At 46.5% G+C, this 18,957-nt stretch overlaps 1 protein-coding gene across 1 annotated transcript; it reads right to left on the bottom strand.

The window, feature by feature from the left end:
* Positions 1–10,205: 10,205 nt before the first annotated feature.
* LOC141040852 (protein neprosin-like) lies at positions 10,206–12,921 on the bottom strand. The gene is made up of 7 exons (XM_073506967.1): positions 12,769–12,921; positions 12,589–12,675; positions 11,911–12,081; positions 11,620–11,787; positions 11,484–11,537; positions 11,266–11,391; positions 10,206–10,313 (listed from the first exon to the last, which is right to left on the bottom strand). The coding sequence occupies exons 1-7, from the start codon at positions 12,919–12,921 to the stop codon at positions 10,206–10,208; spliced, it is 867 nt and encodes a 288-aa protein (XP_073363068.1).
* Positions 12,922–18,957: the final 6,036 nt, after the last annotated feature.

Below are 18,957 nucleotides of genomic sequence, written 5' to 3'. Positions count from 1 at the left end.
GTAGTTACTTTTGTTCTTGAGGTCACGGGAGATCATGTTGCAAGTAATCATGTGAACTTGATATGTGTTCGATATTTTGATAGTATGTATGTTGTGATTCCCTTAGTGGTGTCATGGGAACGTCGACTACATGACACTTCACCATTTGGGCCTAAGGGATGCATTGTGGAGTAGCAATTAGATGATGGGTTGCGAGAGTGACAAAAGCTTAAACCCCAGTTTATGCGCCATTCCGTAAGGGACCGATTGGATCCAAAAGTTTAATGCTATGGTTAGAATTTATTCTTAATACTTTTCTCGTAGTTGCGGATGCTTGTGGGAGGGTTAATCATAAGTAGGAGGTTTGTTCAAGTAAGAACAACACCTAAGCACCGGTCCACCCACATATCAAATTATCATAGTAGCGAACACGAATTAAACCAACATGATGAAAGTGACTAGATGAAATTCCCGTGTACCCTCAAGAACGCTTTGCTTATCATAAGAGACCGTTTTGGCCTGTCCTTTGCCTCAAAAGGATTGGGCTATCTTGCTGCACTTTTGTTAGTTCTACCGTTACTTGCTCGTTACATATTATCTTGCTATCAAACTACTCCGCTACTTACAATTTCAGCACTTGCAGACATTACCTTACTGAAAACTACTTGTCATTTCCTTCTGCTCCTCGTTGGGTTCGACACTCTTACTTATCGAAAATAGCTACAATTGATTCCCTATACTTGTGGGTCATCATAGCGCTCGAGGGAACCGTCGGGGCGAGTCTTGTGGCGGAAAACCCACTTGCCAGTTATAACATTGGCACGGGGAGGCCGTGGGACAAGCTGCCATGTACGGTTGCGCTGCAGGGCATCGAACTCCTCACGCATTGTAGCAAGCCAGTACGGATCCCAAAGGGCTTTGCAAGCGGAGGTGGGCAGCGGAGACGGTGTCGAGGTAGATGCGGCGCATGCGTACTCGTGGGAGGTGTAGCGCGTGCTAGGACGAAACGTCCTAGTCCGAGCCTGATTGACCACACCCGTGGGGGGTGCTGCCGCCACCGGCTGAGCCGAAGGAGAGATCGGCGATGAGGAGGTCGAGCCGGTCTTCGAGGGCGCCGAGGGGTCCGCAGCTGCCAGGCTAGGAGAGGCAGCTCGGGGGGGAGGGGGGCCGAGCAGGAGACCGCGGCTGCGGGGGCAGCCTCGCCCGAGGTGCCGCCAGAGTGGGCGGCCGGACCCGCGACGTCTGGGGGCTGCCCGAGGGGGCAGCCGGGCTAGAGGGCGCAGGGCGCGCGGGTGGGGCCGGGGGAGCTGCTCGGTGAAGGGGGCGGCCTGCCGAGGGTGGTGGCAGGGGCGGGCTGCACCACGGGAGGGGCGCTGCTCAGCGAAGAGGGCGGCCCGCCGAGGGTGGTGGCAGAGGCGGGCCATGCCGCGGGAGGCGCCGAAGGCTGCGTGGGGAGGGATGGTACCTGCTGAAACGGGAACACCAGCTCATCAAAGTACACGTGCCGCGATGTATAAACGCGGTGGGACACTGGATCATAGCACCGGTAACCTTTGGTGTTGGGAGGGTAACCGAGGAAGATGCATGGAACTGACCAGGGAACGAGTTTATGAGGAGTGGTGGACGCGGTGCTAGGGTAACAGAGACACCCGAAGATGCATAGGCCATCGTAAGATGGGGCCGCACTGAAGAGGAGCTGGTGAGGAGCATAGTTCCAGCGAGGGCGGCATGGGCGGATGTTAATGAGGAGGCTGTCGGTGGCAAGAGCATCCGGCCAGAACCGAGGAGGCACGTTGCAGTGGAAGAGCAACGTGCAGACGCAGTCATTAAGAGTGCGAATGACATGCTCGGCGCGGCCATTTTGTTGGGACGTGTAAGGACAAGTGAGGTGAAAGATGGTGTCATGAGAAGCGAGGAGGTTGCGGACAGCGACATCGTCAAACTCTTTTCTGTTGTCAGTTTGTAGGGCAAGGATATGACGACCGAACTGTGTGGTGACGTAGGAATAAAAGGTGGTGAGTCTGGCAAGGGCGTCGGACTTGTGACGGAGAGGAAATTTCCACACATAATGAGAGAAATCATCCAATATCACCAAATAGTATAGATAACTCGTGTTGCTTGCAACCGGGGACGTCCAAACATCACTATGCAATAACTGGTGGGCCAGGGCATCGAGTAGGCGTGGACAACTCCTGTCCACGGGTTGGTATCGTAAGTCCATGGCGGGGAGGGCTGTTGCTGAAGAGGAGCCCTCCCCGTACGCCTGGCCACCCCCGTTCGCCTGCTGCTACTGCTTGTGCCGGCCCCCGCGGCGGTTGCGGCGCCGCCCGCCGCCTTGCGGCTGCTGTTGGGGAGCAGCGGGAGGGGCGGGGGCCGTGGGCGGGAGGGGGTAATACCCCCGGGGCCCGGGGCGGCGGCTGCTACTGCGGCGCGGGTAGGGCGGGTGGTGGTGGGACGCCACGAGAGGTACTGGCGGCGAGGGCATGGTGCTGCACGCGCTTCTTCTCCCCCTTCATCCGGCGCTCCTCCAACCGCAAGTACGCCACAAACTTGGGGAAGGAGGGCTCTGTTGGAAATATGCCCTAGAGGCAATAATAAAATGGTTATTATTGTATTTCCTTATTCATGATAATTTTCTATTGTTCATGCTATAATTGTGTTATCCGGAAATCGTAATACATGTGTGAATACATAGACCACAACATGTCCCTAGTGAGCCTCTAGTTGACTAGCTCGTTGATCAATAGATGGTTACGGTTTCCTGACCATGGACATTGGATGTCGTTGATAATTGGATCACATCATTAGGAGAATGATGTGATGGACAAGACCCAATCCTGAGCATAGCACAAGATCGTGTAGTTCGTCTGCTAACGCTTTTCTAATGTCAAGTATCATTTCCTTAGACCATGAGATTGTGCAACTCCCGGATACCATAGGAATGCTTTGGGTGTGCCAAACGTCACAACGTAACTGGGTGGCTATAAAGGTACACTATAGGTATCTCTGAAAGTGTCTGTTGGGTTGGCACGAATCGAGACTGGGATTTGTTACTCCGTATGACGGAGAGGTATCTCTGGGCCCACTCTGTAATGCATCATCATAATGGGCTCAATGTGACTAAGTAGTTAGTCGCGGGATCATGTATTACGAAACGAGTAAAGTGACTTGCCGGTAACGAGATTGAACGAGGTATTGGGATACCGACGATCGAATCTCGGGCAAGTAACGTACCGATTGACAAAGGGAATTGTATACATGATTGATTGAATCCCCGACATCGTGGTTCATTCGATGAGATCATCGTGGAACATGTGGGAGCCAACAAAGGTATCCAGATCCCGCTGTTGGTTATTGGCCAGAGAGCTGTCTCGGTCATGTCGGCATGATTCCCGAACCCGTAGGGTCTACACACATAAGGTTCGGTGACGCTAGAGTTGTTATGGGAATTAGTGTGCAGTTACCAAATGTAGTTCGGAGTCCCGGATGAGATCCCAGACGTCATGAGGAGTTCCAGAATGGTCCGGAGGTAAAGATTTATATATGGGAAGTCCTATTTTGGCCACCGGAAAATGTTCGGGATTTTTCAGTATTGTACCGGGAAGGTTCTAGAAGGTTCCGGAGTGGGGCCCTCCTGCATGGGGGGCCCACATGAACGTGGGTAGTGGGGGCAAGGCCCCACACCCCTGGTCCAGGCGCACCAAGATCCCCCTTAGAAGGAATAAGATCATGTCCCGAATGGATAAGATCAAGATCCCTAAAAGGGGATAACAATCGGTGGGGAAGGGAAATGATGGGATTTCTTTCCCCACCTTTGGCAACGCCCCAATGGACTTGGAGGGCAAGAAACCAGCCCCCTCCACCCCTATATATAGTGGGGAGGCGCATGGGAGCCGCACCCCTTCCCCTGGCGCAGTTCTCTCCCTCCCTAACACCTCCGTAGTAGTAGTAGTGCTTGGCGAAGCCCTGTCGGAGAACTGCAAGCTCAACCACCACACCATCGTGCTGATGGAGATCTCCCTCAACTTCTCCTCTCCCCTTGCTGGATCAAGGAGGGGACGTCCCCGGGCTGTACGTGTGTTGAACGCGGAGGCGCCGTTGTTCGGCGCTTAGATCGGAATCAACCGCGATCTGAATCGCTGCGAGTACGACTCCTTCATCCGCATTCTTGTAACGCTTCCGCATCGCGATATTCAAGGGTACGAAGATGCACTCCCCTCTCTCTTGTTGCTAGTCTCTCCATAGATTGATCTTGGTGATGCGTAGAAATTTTTTAATTTCTGCAACGATCCCCAACAGTGGCATCATGAGCTAGGTCTATGCGTAGTTTCTATGCACGAGTAGAACACAAGTTGTTGTGGGCGTCGATTTTGTCAATTTACTTGACGTTACTAGTATTATCTTGATTCGGCGGCATCGTGGGATGAAGCGGCCCGGACCGACCTTACACGTACGCTTACGTGAGACAGGTTCCACCGACTGACATGCACTAGCTGCATAAGGTGGCTAGTGGGTGTCTGTCTCTCCCACTTTAGTCGGATCGGATTCGATGAAAAGGGTCCTTATGAAGGGTAAATATAAATTGGCATATCACGTTGTGGCTTTTGCGTAGGTAAGAAGCGTTCTTGCTAGAAACCCATAGCAGCCACGTAAAACATGCAACAACAATTAGAGGACGTCTAACTTGTTTTGCAGGGTATGCTATGTGATGTGATATGGCCAAAAGGATGTGATGAATTATATATATGTGATGTATGAGATTGATCATGTTCTTGTAATAGGAATCACGACTTGCATGTCGATGAGTATGACAACCGACGGGAGCCATAGGAGTTGTCTTAATTTATTGTACGACCTGCGTGTCATTGAAAACGCCATGTAATTACTTTACTTTATTGCTAACCGTTAGCCATAGTAGTAGAAGTAATAGTTGGCGAGACAACTTCATGAAGACACGATGATGGAGATCATGATGATGGAGACCATGGTGTCATGCCGGTGACGAAGGTGATCATGCCGCGCCTCAAAGATGAAGATCAAAGGCGCGAGATGATATTGGTCATATCATGTCACTCTATGATTTGCATGTGATGTTTGTCAAGTTTACATCTTATTTGCTTAGAACGACGGTAGCCTAAATAAGATGATCCCTCATAAACTTTCAAGAAAGTGTTCCCCCTAACTATGCACCGTTGCGAAAGTTTGTTGTTTCGAAGCACCACATGATGATCGGATGTGATAGATTCTAACGTTCGCATACAACGGGTGTAAGCCAGATTTACACATGCAAAACACTTAGGTTGACTTGACGAGCCTAGCATGTACAGACATGGCCTCGGAACACAAGAGACCGAAAGGTCGAACATGAGTCATATAGTGGATACGATCAACATGAAGATGTTCACCGATGATGACTAGTCCGTCTCACGTGATGATCGGACATGGCCTAGTTGACTCGGATCATGTATCACTTAGATGACTGGAGGGATGTCTATCTGAGTGGGAGTTCATTAAATAATTTGATTAGATGAACTTAATTATCATGAACATAGTCAAAAGGTCTTTGCAAATTATGTCATAGCTCACGCTTTGGTTCTACTGTTTTAGATATGTTCCTAGAGAATAGTTGAGAGTTGACAGTAGCAATTATGCGGACTGGGTCTGTAAACTGAGGATTGTCCTCATTGCTGCGTAGAAGGATTATGTCCCTAATGCACCGCTTAGTGTGATGAACCTCGAGCGTCGGTTGTGGATGTTGCGAACATCTGACATACACGTTTTGATGACTACATGATAGTTCACTGCGTAATGCTAAATGGTTTAGAATTCAGGCACCAAAGACGTTTTTGAAACATCGCAGAACATATGAGATGTTCCAAGGACTGAAATTGGGATTTTAGGCTAGTGCCCACGTCAAGAGGTATGAGACCTCTGACAAGTTTCTTAAGCCTGCAAACTAAGGAGAAAAGCTCAATCGTTGAGCATGTGCTCAGATTGTATGAGTACTACAATCGCTTGAATCGAGTGGAAGTTAATCTTCCAGATGAGATAGTGATGGTTCTCCAAAGTCACTGCCACCAAGCTGCTAGAGCTTCGTGATGAACTATAACATATCAGGGATAGATATGATGATCCTTAAGCTATTCGCGACACCGCAAAAGTAGAAATCAAATAGGAGCATCAATTGTTGATGGTTAGTAAAACCACTAGTTTCAAGAAGCGCAAGGGCAAGAAAGGGATACTTCATGAAACGGCAAATCAGTTGCTGCTCTAGTGAAGAAACCCAAGGTTGAACCCAAACCCAAGACTAAGTGCTTCTGAAATAAGGGGAACGGTCACTGAAGCAGAACTACCCTAGATACTTGGTAGATGAGAAGGCTGGCAAGGCCGATAGAAGTATATTGGATATACATTATAATGTGTACTTTACTAGTACTCCTAGTAGCACCAGGGTATTAAAATACCGGTTCGGTTGCTAAGTGTTAGTAACTCGAAATAAAAAGCTACGGAATAAAGGGAGACTAGCTGAAGGTGAGATGACGATATGTGTTGGAAGTGTTTCCAAGGTTGATGTGATCAAGCATCGCATGCTCCCTCTACCATCGAGACTGGTGTTAAACCTAAATAATTGTTATTTGGTGTTTGCGCTGAGCATAGACATGATTGGATTATGTGTATCGCAATATGGTTATTCATTTAAGGAGAATAATGGTTACTCTGTTTATTTGAATAATACCTTCAATGGTCTTGCACCTAAAATGAATGGTTTATTGAATCTCGATCGTAGTGATACACATGTTCATGCAAAAGATATAAGATAGTAATGATAGTACCACATACTTGTGGCACTGCCATTTGAGTCATATTGGTATAAAACGCATGAAGAAGCTCCATGTTGATGGATCTTTGGACTCACTCGTTTTTTTTTTGAAAAGTTTGAGACATGCGAACCATGTCTATTGGTTTATACGCATGAAGAAACTCCATGCAGATGGATCATTTGGACTCACTTGATTTTGAATCACTTGAGACATGCAAATCATACCACATGGGCAAGATGACTGAAAGGCCTCGTTTTCAGTGAGATGAAACAAGAGAGCAACTTGTCGGAAGTAATACATTTGATGTGTGCAATCCAATGAGTGCTGAGGCACGCAGTGAATATCGTTATGCTCTTACTTCACAGATGATTTGAGTAGATTCTAAGTATATTTACTTGATGAAACACCAGTCTGAATTATTAAAAGGTTAGTAATTTCAGAGTGAAGTTGAAGATCGTCGTGACAAGAAGATAAAATGTCTATGATATGATCATAGAGATGAATATCTGAGTTACGTGTTTGGTACACAATTAAGACATTGTGGAAATTGTTTCACAACTAATGCCGCCTGGAATACCATAGTGTGATGGTGTGTCCGAACATCATAGCTACACCCTATTGGATGTGGTGCAAACCATGATGTCTCTTATCGAATTACCACAATCGTTTATGGGTTAGGCATTAGAGACAACCGCATTCACTTTAAATAGGGCACCACGTAATTCCGTTGAGATGACACCGTATGAACTATGGTTTAGAGAAACCTAAGCTGTCATTTTTTTAAAGTTTGGGGCTGCGACGCTTATGTGAAAAGGGTTTAGCCTGATAAGCTCGAACCCAAAGCGGATAAATGCATCTTTATAGGACACCCAAAACAGTTGGGTATACCTCCTATTTCGATCCGGAAGCAAAAGTGATTGTTTCTAGAAACGGGTCCTTTCTCGAGGAAAAGTTTCTCTCGAAAGAATTGGGTGGGAGGATGGCGGAGACTTCATGAGGTTATTGAACCGTCACTTCAACCAGTGTGTAGCAGGGCATAGGAAGTTGTTCCTGTAGCGCCTACACCAATTGAAGTGGAAGCTGATGATAGTGATCATGAAACTTCGGATCAAGTCACTACCAAACCTCGTAGGTCGACAAGGATGCGTACTATTTCAGAGTGGTACGTAATCCTGTCTTGGAGGTCATGTTGCTAGACAACAATGAACCTACGAGCTATGGAGAAGCGATGGTGGGCCCGGATTCCGACAAATGGCTCGAGGCCATAAAATCCGAGAGGATCCATGTGTGGAAACAAAGTATAGATTTTGAATGAACTACTTGATGGTCGTAAGGCTATTGGGTACAGATGGATTTTAAAAGGAAGACGGACAATGATGGTAAGTATCACAATTAAGAAAGCTCGACTTGTCGTTAAGATGTTTTCCGACAAGTTCAAGGAGTTGACTACGGTGAGACTTTCTCACTCGTAGCGATGCTAAGAGTCTGTTGGAATTGTATTAGCAGTTACTGCATTATTTATGAAATCTTGCAGATAGGATGTCAAAACATTGTTTCCTCGACAATTTTCTTGAGGAAAGGTTGTATGTGATACAACCAGAAGGTTTTTGTCAATCCTAAAATATGCTAACAAGTATGCAAAGCTCCAGCAATCCTTCTATGGACTGGAGTAAGCATCTCGGAGTTGGAATATACGCTTTGATGAGATGATCAAAGATGTTGAGTTTATTCAAAGTTTATGAGAAACTTGTATTTCCAAAGAAGTGAGTGGGAGCACTATAGAATTTCTGATGAGTATATGTTGTTGACATATTATTGATCAGAAATGATGTAGAATTTCTGGAAAGCATATAGGGTTATTTGAAAAGTGTTTTTCAATGGAAAACCTGGATTAAGCTACTTGAACATTGAGCATCAAGATCTATAAGGATAGATCAAAACGCTTAATAGTACTTTCTAATGAATACATACTGTGACAAGATTTTAAAGGAGTTCAAATAGATCAGCAAAGAAGGAGTTCTTGGCTGTGTTATAAGGTGTGAGCATTGAGTGAGACTCAAGATCTGACCACGGCAGAAGAGAGAGAAAGGACGAAAGTCGTCCCCTATACTTTAGACGTAGGCTCTACAGTATGCTATGTTGTGTACCGCACCTGAAGTGTGCCTTGCCATGAGTCAATCAAGGGGTACAAGAGTGATCTAGGAATGGATCACATGACAGCAGTCAAACTTATCCTTAGTAACTAGTGGACTAGCGGTGAGCGTGCTAAGGAGGAGGTCGTCATCAATCTTGGCACCGATGTCACGGAGCTCATCCGACAGCGTCTTGAGGCGGCGGCAGTAGTCATCGATGGACTGCTCATCCTGATACAGTCAAAAAATTCCTGCTGCAGAAAAACGCGACGCTGAAGCTTGTTGTCGGTGAAGAGACCGTTGAGCTTGACCCACACGGTGCGCGCGTCATCACCATCGCTTACGACTGTGTGAAACAGATCCTTGAAGACGGTAGTGAAGAACCACTGGATGAGCGTAGTGTCGATTGCGGTCCACTCGGAGTCGCCCACCATGATGCGAGAGTCGACGGTTGCGTCAATATGATCCACAAGATTGTTCTCGTGGAAGAGGAGTGAGAAATAAGTCTTCCACGCGTAGTACGTGGAGTTGGTGGCATCGAGGATCACGGGAACGTGGTCATGGATGTTGATGTCGCAGATGTCGGCGGGGTCTGGCCCGGCGAAGGGGTTGGAGTAGGTGGAGGCGGAGGACATGATGACAGCGCGCATGGGAGAGGGGAGGGGGCGGCGGCTAGGGGAGAGGTGGCGGCTAGGGTTTGGAGGGGAAGGCGGCGTCGTGGCAAAGGGTGGGCGGCGCGGCGGCGAGGAGAGAGGCGGTTGCAAGGAGGGGGGAGGCAGCGGCGTGGGTGGGAGGAGGCGGCGGCTAGGGTTGCGGAAGCGGTTTAGGAAGGGATCGAAACAGGATCTGATATCATATAAGTTTGGGAGAAAGGGTTTGTGTGCATCGATGTTCTCAATGATCGTGCATCAGACGCATATATAGGTACGAGAGATACGACCAGTGTCTTGTCTCCTAAGATACAAGTAGGTACAAGAAAGAGAGAGACACACTACATGTGTGGTATACAAAACCCGAACCTACATACGTGTTCAACACAGTGCACTAACGGGCATGCATTCACCAGTATCAGGCACGTTAGCTATGGCACGCCGGCCATGTCAAAGTTGGACGTGGCGCATGACTGCGCGAATGGCGGTGCGAAAAGCTACAGAGCATTGGGAATGTCATGGCTGGAGCCGCTGGCCGCGGGATCGCCTAACGTCGTGACGCTGGACTTTCAATGATGGCGATCACGCGGATGCTGCTGAGCGGTAGCGCCTACGCATTGGACTCACCGGGCCGGCACGGCACTGCTGTACTCGGCCGCGACCAAGCTGGAGCGGGCGGTGCCGGACTCGACCAGGACGCCGAGAGCGTGAACATCGCCATCTATCTCATGCTGGACTCAGGCAGGACACCTGACGAGGAGTCATGGACACGACGGCTACCACGCGACGGTATGGCTACCTTGATTTATTCGCCAGCGAAAGAACACATCCTCCCGGATTTCTTCACACATACGTGTTCGTGATCCATGGCGACCGGAGTGGAGCGGCCACAACAACCTTAGATGGGGATCGGGGAGGCAAAGAGAAAGGCGAGAAGTTGACTCTCACGCACAAAGAAAAAAGATAACGAAGGGAGTAGGAAGGAAACCGCCGATGGGCTCAGTGCTAATTGCGGGGTGGATTGCCAGATATGGGAACAGTTTGGGATTAAAAATAAAATAAATAAGAATGAAATGGGGAGTGTGAAGAATCGGTGGGATCGAGAAGTGAGGGGAGCTCGACGTACCACGTACAATCCACGGCTCCCTTTTAGCACGGCTGCTAAAAAGGCAAAAAGAAAAAGGAGCTCTGCTATGCATCTCCGGGGCCACCATACTGGAAGGAAAATCCATCAGGAGCATTTTGTGAAGCTGAAGTGACCACAACGTCATATATGCTGGAGTCGTCGACGTCCTTGGTCTTCCTAAACTTGACATTCGTGCTGCCGCGGACTGCTAACCACTTGAACTTGGCTCTTCCTCCCCGGTGGCGCGTACACGGTCCCTCCCACTTGGACCTGGGTGCTGCCGTCCATGCCGTTGACTATGGCACGGGGAAAGTAGCCCACGATGAGTCCGTTGACTGCAGCTAGCCAGTGCCCGGTCTGTCATCCTGTAAACAAGTAATAATAATTCTAGTATTTCAGGAACACTTGTCAAAATCAAAATGTAGTTATTTCCTGTGTCCTATACATACTATTTTCATAATATAAGAGCTTTTTGACACTAGTAGTGTAAAAAACGCTTCTAAATTATGTAACGGAGGGAGTATTTAGAAACGTGTGATGAATGAAGGTCATCTCACCCTGAAGATGGTTAAAGCAATCGATGATCCAGCCGGAAAGGCCGTCCCAGGGGCGACATATTGGTTTACCAGCACAAATCCAGGGCACTGCATGTTAGGGCAGCCCGTCTGTTTGTAGTCATCAGCCTGTATCAAAAGAGATTCCACTGTAAATGTAATAATAGTACAACATAAACAGCGTTTGGTCCATTGCATGCAAATCTGTATACCATACGCACCGTCCAGTAAACCGTTAAACGGCTCTGCCCGTCGCCTTCGCGGCCAGGATCAATCTGGTTGATGCAACAGGCATTAGTGTCAGAGACCACAACAAACTGTGTGTTCGCTTTGAACTTGTCAAATGTCAAAACTTACATGCCATCCAGCTTGCACGACGGTCACATTGCTTGACCTGTCGTCCACAACCAGCATCTGAGCTGTGGAAGCAGCATCTGACGGCATAGGGAAATAATACACCTCGATCGAAGCACTCGCGCTCTGGAATGTCTTGCCTTTCTCGCTGTCTAACAACACCAGGGCGAACTAGGGGAAACCCATGGCATGAACAGTGAAAATGTCAATCTCGTTTCCCAGATGATTAGTAGTACTGGGAACCCAAACAATGAAGGTATAATGCAATAAAGATTCAACACAAATCTATCTTGCATGCTGCACGTCAATTCCATTGGTGTCCGTTGCCGTTGGTTTGTACACCGGACGAAGTGCACGTCCCCTTACAAGATCTTCCTTGAGAGTTCTCCGTATCGGGACAGTTCCATAAGGACAACTTTCCCCTGTTGTCGGTAGACCAGTGCCGGAACTTGAATTTGGCGGCATCTAATTCGGTGATACAAGGTTTCTCAAAAAAATCTCTCAACAATTTGAGCATACCAAAGCAAAATAAGAATTGATGATACAAGGTGATGGTTTTTTTAAGCACTACAAGGCGATGGGTTCCACAATGAAATAAAGATTAGTGTGAAAAAAAGACTTTTTATTTTATAGTGCAAATACAATCAGAATGCATTTTTTGCGGGGAAAAACATGTAATCGTTATTTCAATAGCCATACATGGGCCATATGAATGGCATGCATATCTCCAACAAATCCGGATGGCCATTTTTCGTGAGCCATTTCCTATGGTATCTGCCGTATAAGTACAGTGCTCGGGAATCCTACAAGGACATGTCAGAGTCTAATACAAGGGCAGATAGATCTGTAAATCTGACAACGATGACTAAAAATACTGATTACATCAGGAGTTCGTACCGTGTTTCTCAAAGCAAAAAAAAAAAAGTTCCTACAAATTTTTGACAGTAAAGATGGAAAATATAGAATGGTGACCTGTAGTACGTGATTCTTCAGGAGAGGATGATCGAATGCGGGCTGCTTGTAAATGTCGACACAGTCAAAAACTACGCCATAATTATCCTGCCATTTCATCAAATCATCCTGGCATAAGTACATCGGATTTGGATTCTCGAATCATCTTGAACGAAGTGTTTGTTCCGATTGCATGGTTACCTTGAAGGATTTGACATAGGGCGTGTTAAGCATCTTGAGCTCTCTCTCCAGTTCGAAGTCGCTTTCCGAGAGCGTTGAACTTCTTCCCTGACCACAGCTAAAGAACAGAAAAGAGAGGAATAGCATCACAATGATCAACGGGTGCCTCTTCATCTTCTCCTTTCTTCTTGATTGAAAATCGCCTACGATATTGGGCCGTCCTTCGTAATTCGAACGCACATACTCCCTTCATTCCTAAATATAAGTCTTTGTAGAGATTCCACTATGAACCACATACAGATGTATATAGATGCATTTTAGAGGGTAGATTCATTCGTTTTGCTCCGTATGTGGTCCATAGTGAAATCTCTCCAAAGACTTATATTTAGGAACGGAGGGAGTATATAAGTGCCAAAGTATTGGTTTGCATTGACAATGATGGAAAGTGCAAGAATTATATGGGAACCAGTAATTACGGAGAAACAACAAGAGAATTCGGTGATTTCCTATTCTTATTGCGTTGATTCTGTTGTTGATAAAAGGAATTCACTCCTTTGATGGACGAATTAAACACCTGATTCCGGGAAGGAATTGGCCATATACTAGCATTAGATGGCAATACAGAATCATACTTTGATTTTGTTACTACATTTTCTCAATGACCTCACGTTTAATTTGGCAATATGGATATGACTGGGCGACTGCTGCAACACATCTAAGTACTAGCTATATTTTGCGTCAAAAAGGAAATGTAAATACCTAATCGTGCGCGTGCACGATTTGATAGAATCGAGCGGCCGATGCTACGTGATAAAATAAATGACTAGGACAAGCCAGCCAGACTCCATGAGCAAGAGCTTAGTGATTGTTTTCTTTTTTTATGAGGTACAGTACTGTGACACGGGAGGTGCATGCAACACTTAATGTGCATTTAATTTTGTTTCAAGAAAATTTAAAAAACCATAACTTTTGAACTGCACATCGGAATTAAGATCTGTTTTCACCGTTGAAATCCTCGCGAAAGCATTTTTGAAACTAGATTCCGGATCGGTATGTTTTGACAAAAAAATTCCATGCCAACTTTCGTGCTATATGGTGCAACTTTGGTATTGCATCGTGCAACTTTTTTCAAAACTAATTTACTTCATGATCCAACTTTCTATAAGCTGCAACCTAACCCATGATAACCTGATGTGGAACTAATCTACTGTCCAACCAACTACCTAGTCATTGATGTGCAACCCTCCTTCCTACTCGTGGATGTGTAGCTTTTCAACGATATGTTCAACTTAGTTTGTTGTTTCAGCCAGCTGCCTAGTGGTCGATGTGCAACTTCTCCTCCTTACTTATCGATGTGTAATTTTCGTTGGCTAAGCAAAAGATGGAGTTGCACATTGTCTACTAGGAAGTTGGCCCGCGCAACATATGAAGTTGCACATCTCACAGACAAGTATAGTTGCATGGTGAAAATTGCACATTCACGAGGTTAGTGAAAAGTTGCATATTGACTGGGCGCTAAAGTTGCACATCTCACCTGCTGTGTAGTTTGGACGGGGTGCTAGTAGCGAAAAGTATACATCCACAGGGGGTACGATGGGAAGTTGCACATCACTGTTAGGCAGTTGGCCATGGCTACATTCGAAGTTGCACATTCACTGCTCGGCAGCTGGCCGAGGCCGCAAATAGAAAAAGTTGCAAATCAACATGCAACAGGAAAGTTGCACATCGACTACTAGCCAGTTGGCCTGGACAACAGATGAAGTTGCACATCTCATTGGCAGGGGTAGTTTGGAATGAAGGTGCTATCCGTAAAAACTGCACGTCCTCGCGGAGGAGAAAAATTGCACATCAACTGTCAAGTAGTTGCACATCGACTGCTAAGCAGTTGCATCATACGGGGACTAAAGTGCACACAAAAGGTTGGTCAAAACATACTCATGCGGGATCTAGTTTCGAAGAGCACGTCTTGAGGATTCCAATGATGGAAGCGGATCTTAATTTTGATGTTCGGTTCAAAAGTTATGATCTTTTTAGAAAAATTAACCCCGCATTAATGCGTTCATAGTTGTCCGCATATGTGAAAACTGCATGTCCGTGAGTAGGGGGGAAGTTGCCCATCAACGAGATAGTTGCACATCGACTACTAAACAATTGCACCAAACGGGAAGTCAGTTGCACACAAATAAGTTTGTCGAAACACACCCATGCATGATCTAGTTTTGAACACCACGTCGTCATGGTTCCAACGGCGAAAACGGATCTTAATTCCTACGTGCGGTTTATAAGTTATGACCTTTAAAAAAATCGAAACACATATTAAATGCGTTCACACCTGTTCATATATGCTTTTGTATTTTCTTCCCGATTGCACGCTACTTTTTCACTCTAATATGAATTAGTTTTCCTTGCATGTGAATTAGGGAGACAAATTATTTCCATTTATGGATTAGAGACCAAATACTTCCTTTTTGGTCGGCCGCTCTAGACCGCTAGGGAGCAGCCGGATGGTCCCTGGACGTGTCCAAAAGGAAATACTAGCTAAATTTAATAACAAAGTATCAGGTGAAAACAAACAACCAGAGAAAATATGAAGGACGGCGCTACATGTTGTCCGGCTGAAAACTGGACAAGATGAGCCGCCTCGTCCACCATTTAGTCAATGCATCGTCAATGGGAGGATTCCCTCAGCACCGCAATTCCTGCTTCGTCTTCTTCTCGAGTGCTTCCCAACACAAGTCATGCTGAGCTCGGGACATTGCAACATGACTCATGTAGCAAAACGGTGGTTCAGTTCGTAACATGAGTCATGTTGCACTCGACAGTTTGCTAAATGACCCATGTTGCAAACCGGATCACTAAGGTTCCAGCCAACACAACAGCCTCTTTACCCTTATAAGCACTCCAATGCCAGTTCTAGGAATCATCACCTAATGAATGTTACAAGTGTTGCTCAACCCAACAACTAATTTGGAGTGCTTTTGCTTGCCTAGTTCTGATCTGCGGGGACCAAAGGCCCTCTTTTAAGTAGTACATCCAGCCCTGGAGGTGAGGGGCAGCTGATCTGAAAATTTTATCATTACGAATGGACCATAAACTCCAGCGGCCCATGATAATAATGTCCAAATCTATGTATTTGGGGAGCTGATTCATGGCTAGCTGGATGTCATCAAATACTGAAATTCCTCCGAACTTAGAAGGCATGATGTGCTCCCAGCAGTGAAGAGCAAATGGATACTTCCAAAAAAGATGGAGCAAGGTCTCCTCGGTGTTATCTATGCAAAATGCACAATCATATTTATCCAGATACATCGTTTTACGTTGCAGAAGGTTCCTGGTGTTGACCCGGTCATGGAGCATAAGCCAAAAGAAAATCTTATATCTGAGTCTGCATGAGGTCTTCCACATATCCTTGAATTTTTTTGATGTTGTGATGTTTCCTACCATGGAATTGTACATCACCATAGAATAATATGGTATGTTGTTCCTCCGAAGAGACCAAATATCCTTAGCCTCGATTGTTGTACTTTCTCCTAGTTGTGTCTGTAGTGTTGTGTATTGCTGGTAAGCCCAGAGAGAAATAGGTGTATGGAAGAGGCTTTCAAACTCATGTGCATCAAGTGTATGCTGATGAGAGATCTCTTTGTTGATTAAAAAGGAGTACAGTTCGGGAAATTTAGTGCTCAGAGTTTGATCCCACCAGGTATCAGACCAAAAGTGAATAGTATTACCAGAGCCATCAATACAGGTAGCATACCACCATGGTCTTTGGGTTTACATGCAGTGTCCCAGGCAATCAAAGCAGCACCCCTCTCCTGAGTACCATATTTTCTCCAGAAGCAGTTGTTCAGATAAATGTTTAGTTGCTTTGCCACAGATGCAGGTAACATGTAACACCCCGCATGTAACTTGCCATATTTGTAACTCCGACTCTTGCCATTTCCGGCTATGTGTTATGATATTCCCTCCGTGGTCGGGTTTTGTCTTTCGTTTTGCATTTTGTCATGTCATGCATTTTCATATCATGTCATCATGTGCATTGCATTTGCATACGTGTTCGTCTCATGCATCCGAGCATTTTCCCCGTTGTCCGTTTTGCAATCCGGCACTCCTATCTCCTCCGGTGCACCCCTCTTGTTTTCTTTCGTGTGCGGGTGTCAAACATTCTCGGAATGGACCGAGGCTTGTTAAGTAGCCTTATTATACCACCCAGAGACCACCGGTCAAGTTTCGTTCCATTTGGAGGTCGTTTGGTACTCCAACGGTTAACCGGGCATCCACAAAGTTCATTTGTGTGTCCAGCAAAACCCCCCTAAAAACCAGCCCAAACCCCATCAAACTCTCTTCCATGCTCTAGGTCGTTCGATCACGATCGTGTGGGCGAAAACCGCACCTCATTTGGAGCCTCCTAGCTCCCTCTACCTATTAATATGTGAGACCCCCGAGATTTTCGCGCAGTCCAACCCTAGCTCCGTTCCCTCTCTGCCGCCGGACACGTCCGGACCGGACCGGACGCGTCCGCCGCCGCGCCTCGACGAATCCGGAGCTGACACGTCAGCGCTCCGGCCTCCCACCGCCGCCGGCCCGGCGAGCCCGAGGAGGGCCCGCCCAAGCCCGCACTCGCCCGCCGCCGCCCGAGCCAGGCGGCGCCGCCCCGGGCCCGCACTCGCCCTGGCCGCCGCCGCCGGCGCTGCCCCGCACCAACCGCCGCCTGCCGGCGCGCCTCCCCTCCTCCTCCGGCCGCAGCCCGAGGCCCCGCCGCCTCCTCCCTCCGCTGGAGCTCGGCGCTTCCTCCCTCTTCTCTCCCGCCGGCGAGCTCCCTGAGGATTCGGCCCCGATCCAGATCTGTACGAGCTCGTTGACTTTTCTCGATCTAATAATTCTTCCAAGTATTTTTTTCTTTTACAACATATGCTTATGTTCCTCATTGCATAACTCGTTGCATGTAGCTTCGTTTCGCGCGCGCAATATGTCAAATTGTTCGCCTCATGATGCTCTACATTTTGTTCAATTGCACCATGTTCATTAGAGGTCATCTTGATGCCCAAGTCTCTGTTGCAAGAGGGCTAGTTGCTGTTATCTGCTGGTTCTTAACAGAACTTGGAGATTTGTCATTTTTGCATCATTTAATCTGTGCATCTTATGGGCATGAGCTCTACATGTGTTTTGTTGTATGCCATGTCATCTTTCCAAGGGTGTATTCCATGTATTTTTGTGATCTCTGTGGTGAGTAGCACAATCATGCAAAGTAGGCTCCGTAATGTTTCTGATTTCAGAGACTTAGTGATTTCTCCAAGTCTTTGTCTTCTGTTATTTTGTTGCCATGTAAACTTGATGCTACAGTGAGATCCATGCATATTTTGGAGATGCTCAGTAAGGATGTTTTGTAGCTATAGTTGTAATTGATCAATTCCTTCCCTTGTTTGCAATTATGGAGTACCATAGCATGACTCAATCTTGCTCTACTTTTGCTATAAAATATTTCTGGCAGATTCTCAACATGATATGCAATTTTGCCAAGCTTATTGTAGTTGATCCATACATGCTATGCTCTTGCTCTTAACATGGATAGCTTCATAAACATGCCATCTTGCTGTAGGCATGCTTTTTTTGTCATGAATTGCTTTGTGGTGAGTGCATCAAGCTCACCAACATGCCTACATATTATCGTTTCTGCCATGCTCTGTTTTCTGCTAAGTCTGAAACCTGATAACGAAACTTGCTATGTTCACATGCTTGCCATCATATCTTCTGGTCCTTTTTGGCTTATGGTCAGTAAGGGTCTTTTGTCATATGCATTTACTATCATACGGCCATGTCTTGTTTTGCTATGTTAAGTTCTTGTAGCATGTTGATGTCGTGCTCTGAACATTGCTACCTGATGCTGTTTTTTCTGCCATGTCCAGTTTTTCACCAAGTCTGTGAACCTGTTATCTTTTGCACTTTTGCCATGCTTGTTTGAGCTTGATATGTTGTGATCTAGCCGTAGCGCAGTGTTCATCTTTTGTCAAGCATCTCCTGTAGATTACTTTCATATGCTTTGTTGCTATGTTGGAGTGCTGTAGCATTGTTACTTATTGCATTTTAAGTGCTATCATGCTGTTTATCGCAGATTCATGTCATTCTTGTTTTGCTTGCCATTTGCAAACCGTGCATCCGTTTCCGGTGAACTTTATATCGATTTCGACCGAAATCATCTCACCTTTCCAGTGG

Source organism: Aegilops tauschii, chromosome 2, assembly GCF_002575655.3.
Source record: "Aegilops tauschii subsp. strangulata cultivar AL8/78 chromosome 2, Aet v6.0, whole genome shotgun sequence".
NCBI lineage: Eukaryota > Viridiplantae > Streptophyta > Magnoliopsida > Poales > Poaceae > Aegilops > Aegilops tauschii.
The sequence above is the reverse complement of the archived record's forward strand: the minus strand, read 5'-3'. Positions and strand labels throughout refer to the sequence as shown.

Excerpts from the sequence above, each read along its gene's own strand:
- LOC141040852 (XM_073506967.1), bottom strand. The coding sequence starts at position 12,921 with ATGAAGAGGCACCCGTTGATCATTGTGATGCTATTCCTCTCTTTTCTG. Across the intron at positions 12,676-12,768 it reads CCTATGTCAAATCCTTCAAG|GATAATTATGGCGTAGTTTT; the intron begins GTAACCATGCAA and ends ATGAAATGGCAG. Across the intron at positions 11,538-11,619 it reads TCGTGCAAGCTGGATGGCAT|ATTGATCCTGGCCGCGAAGG; the intron begins GTAAGTTTTGAC and ends TGCATCAACCAG.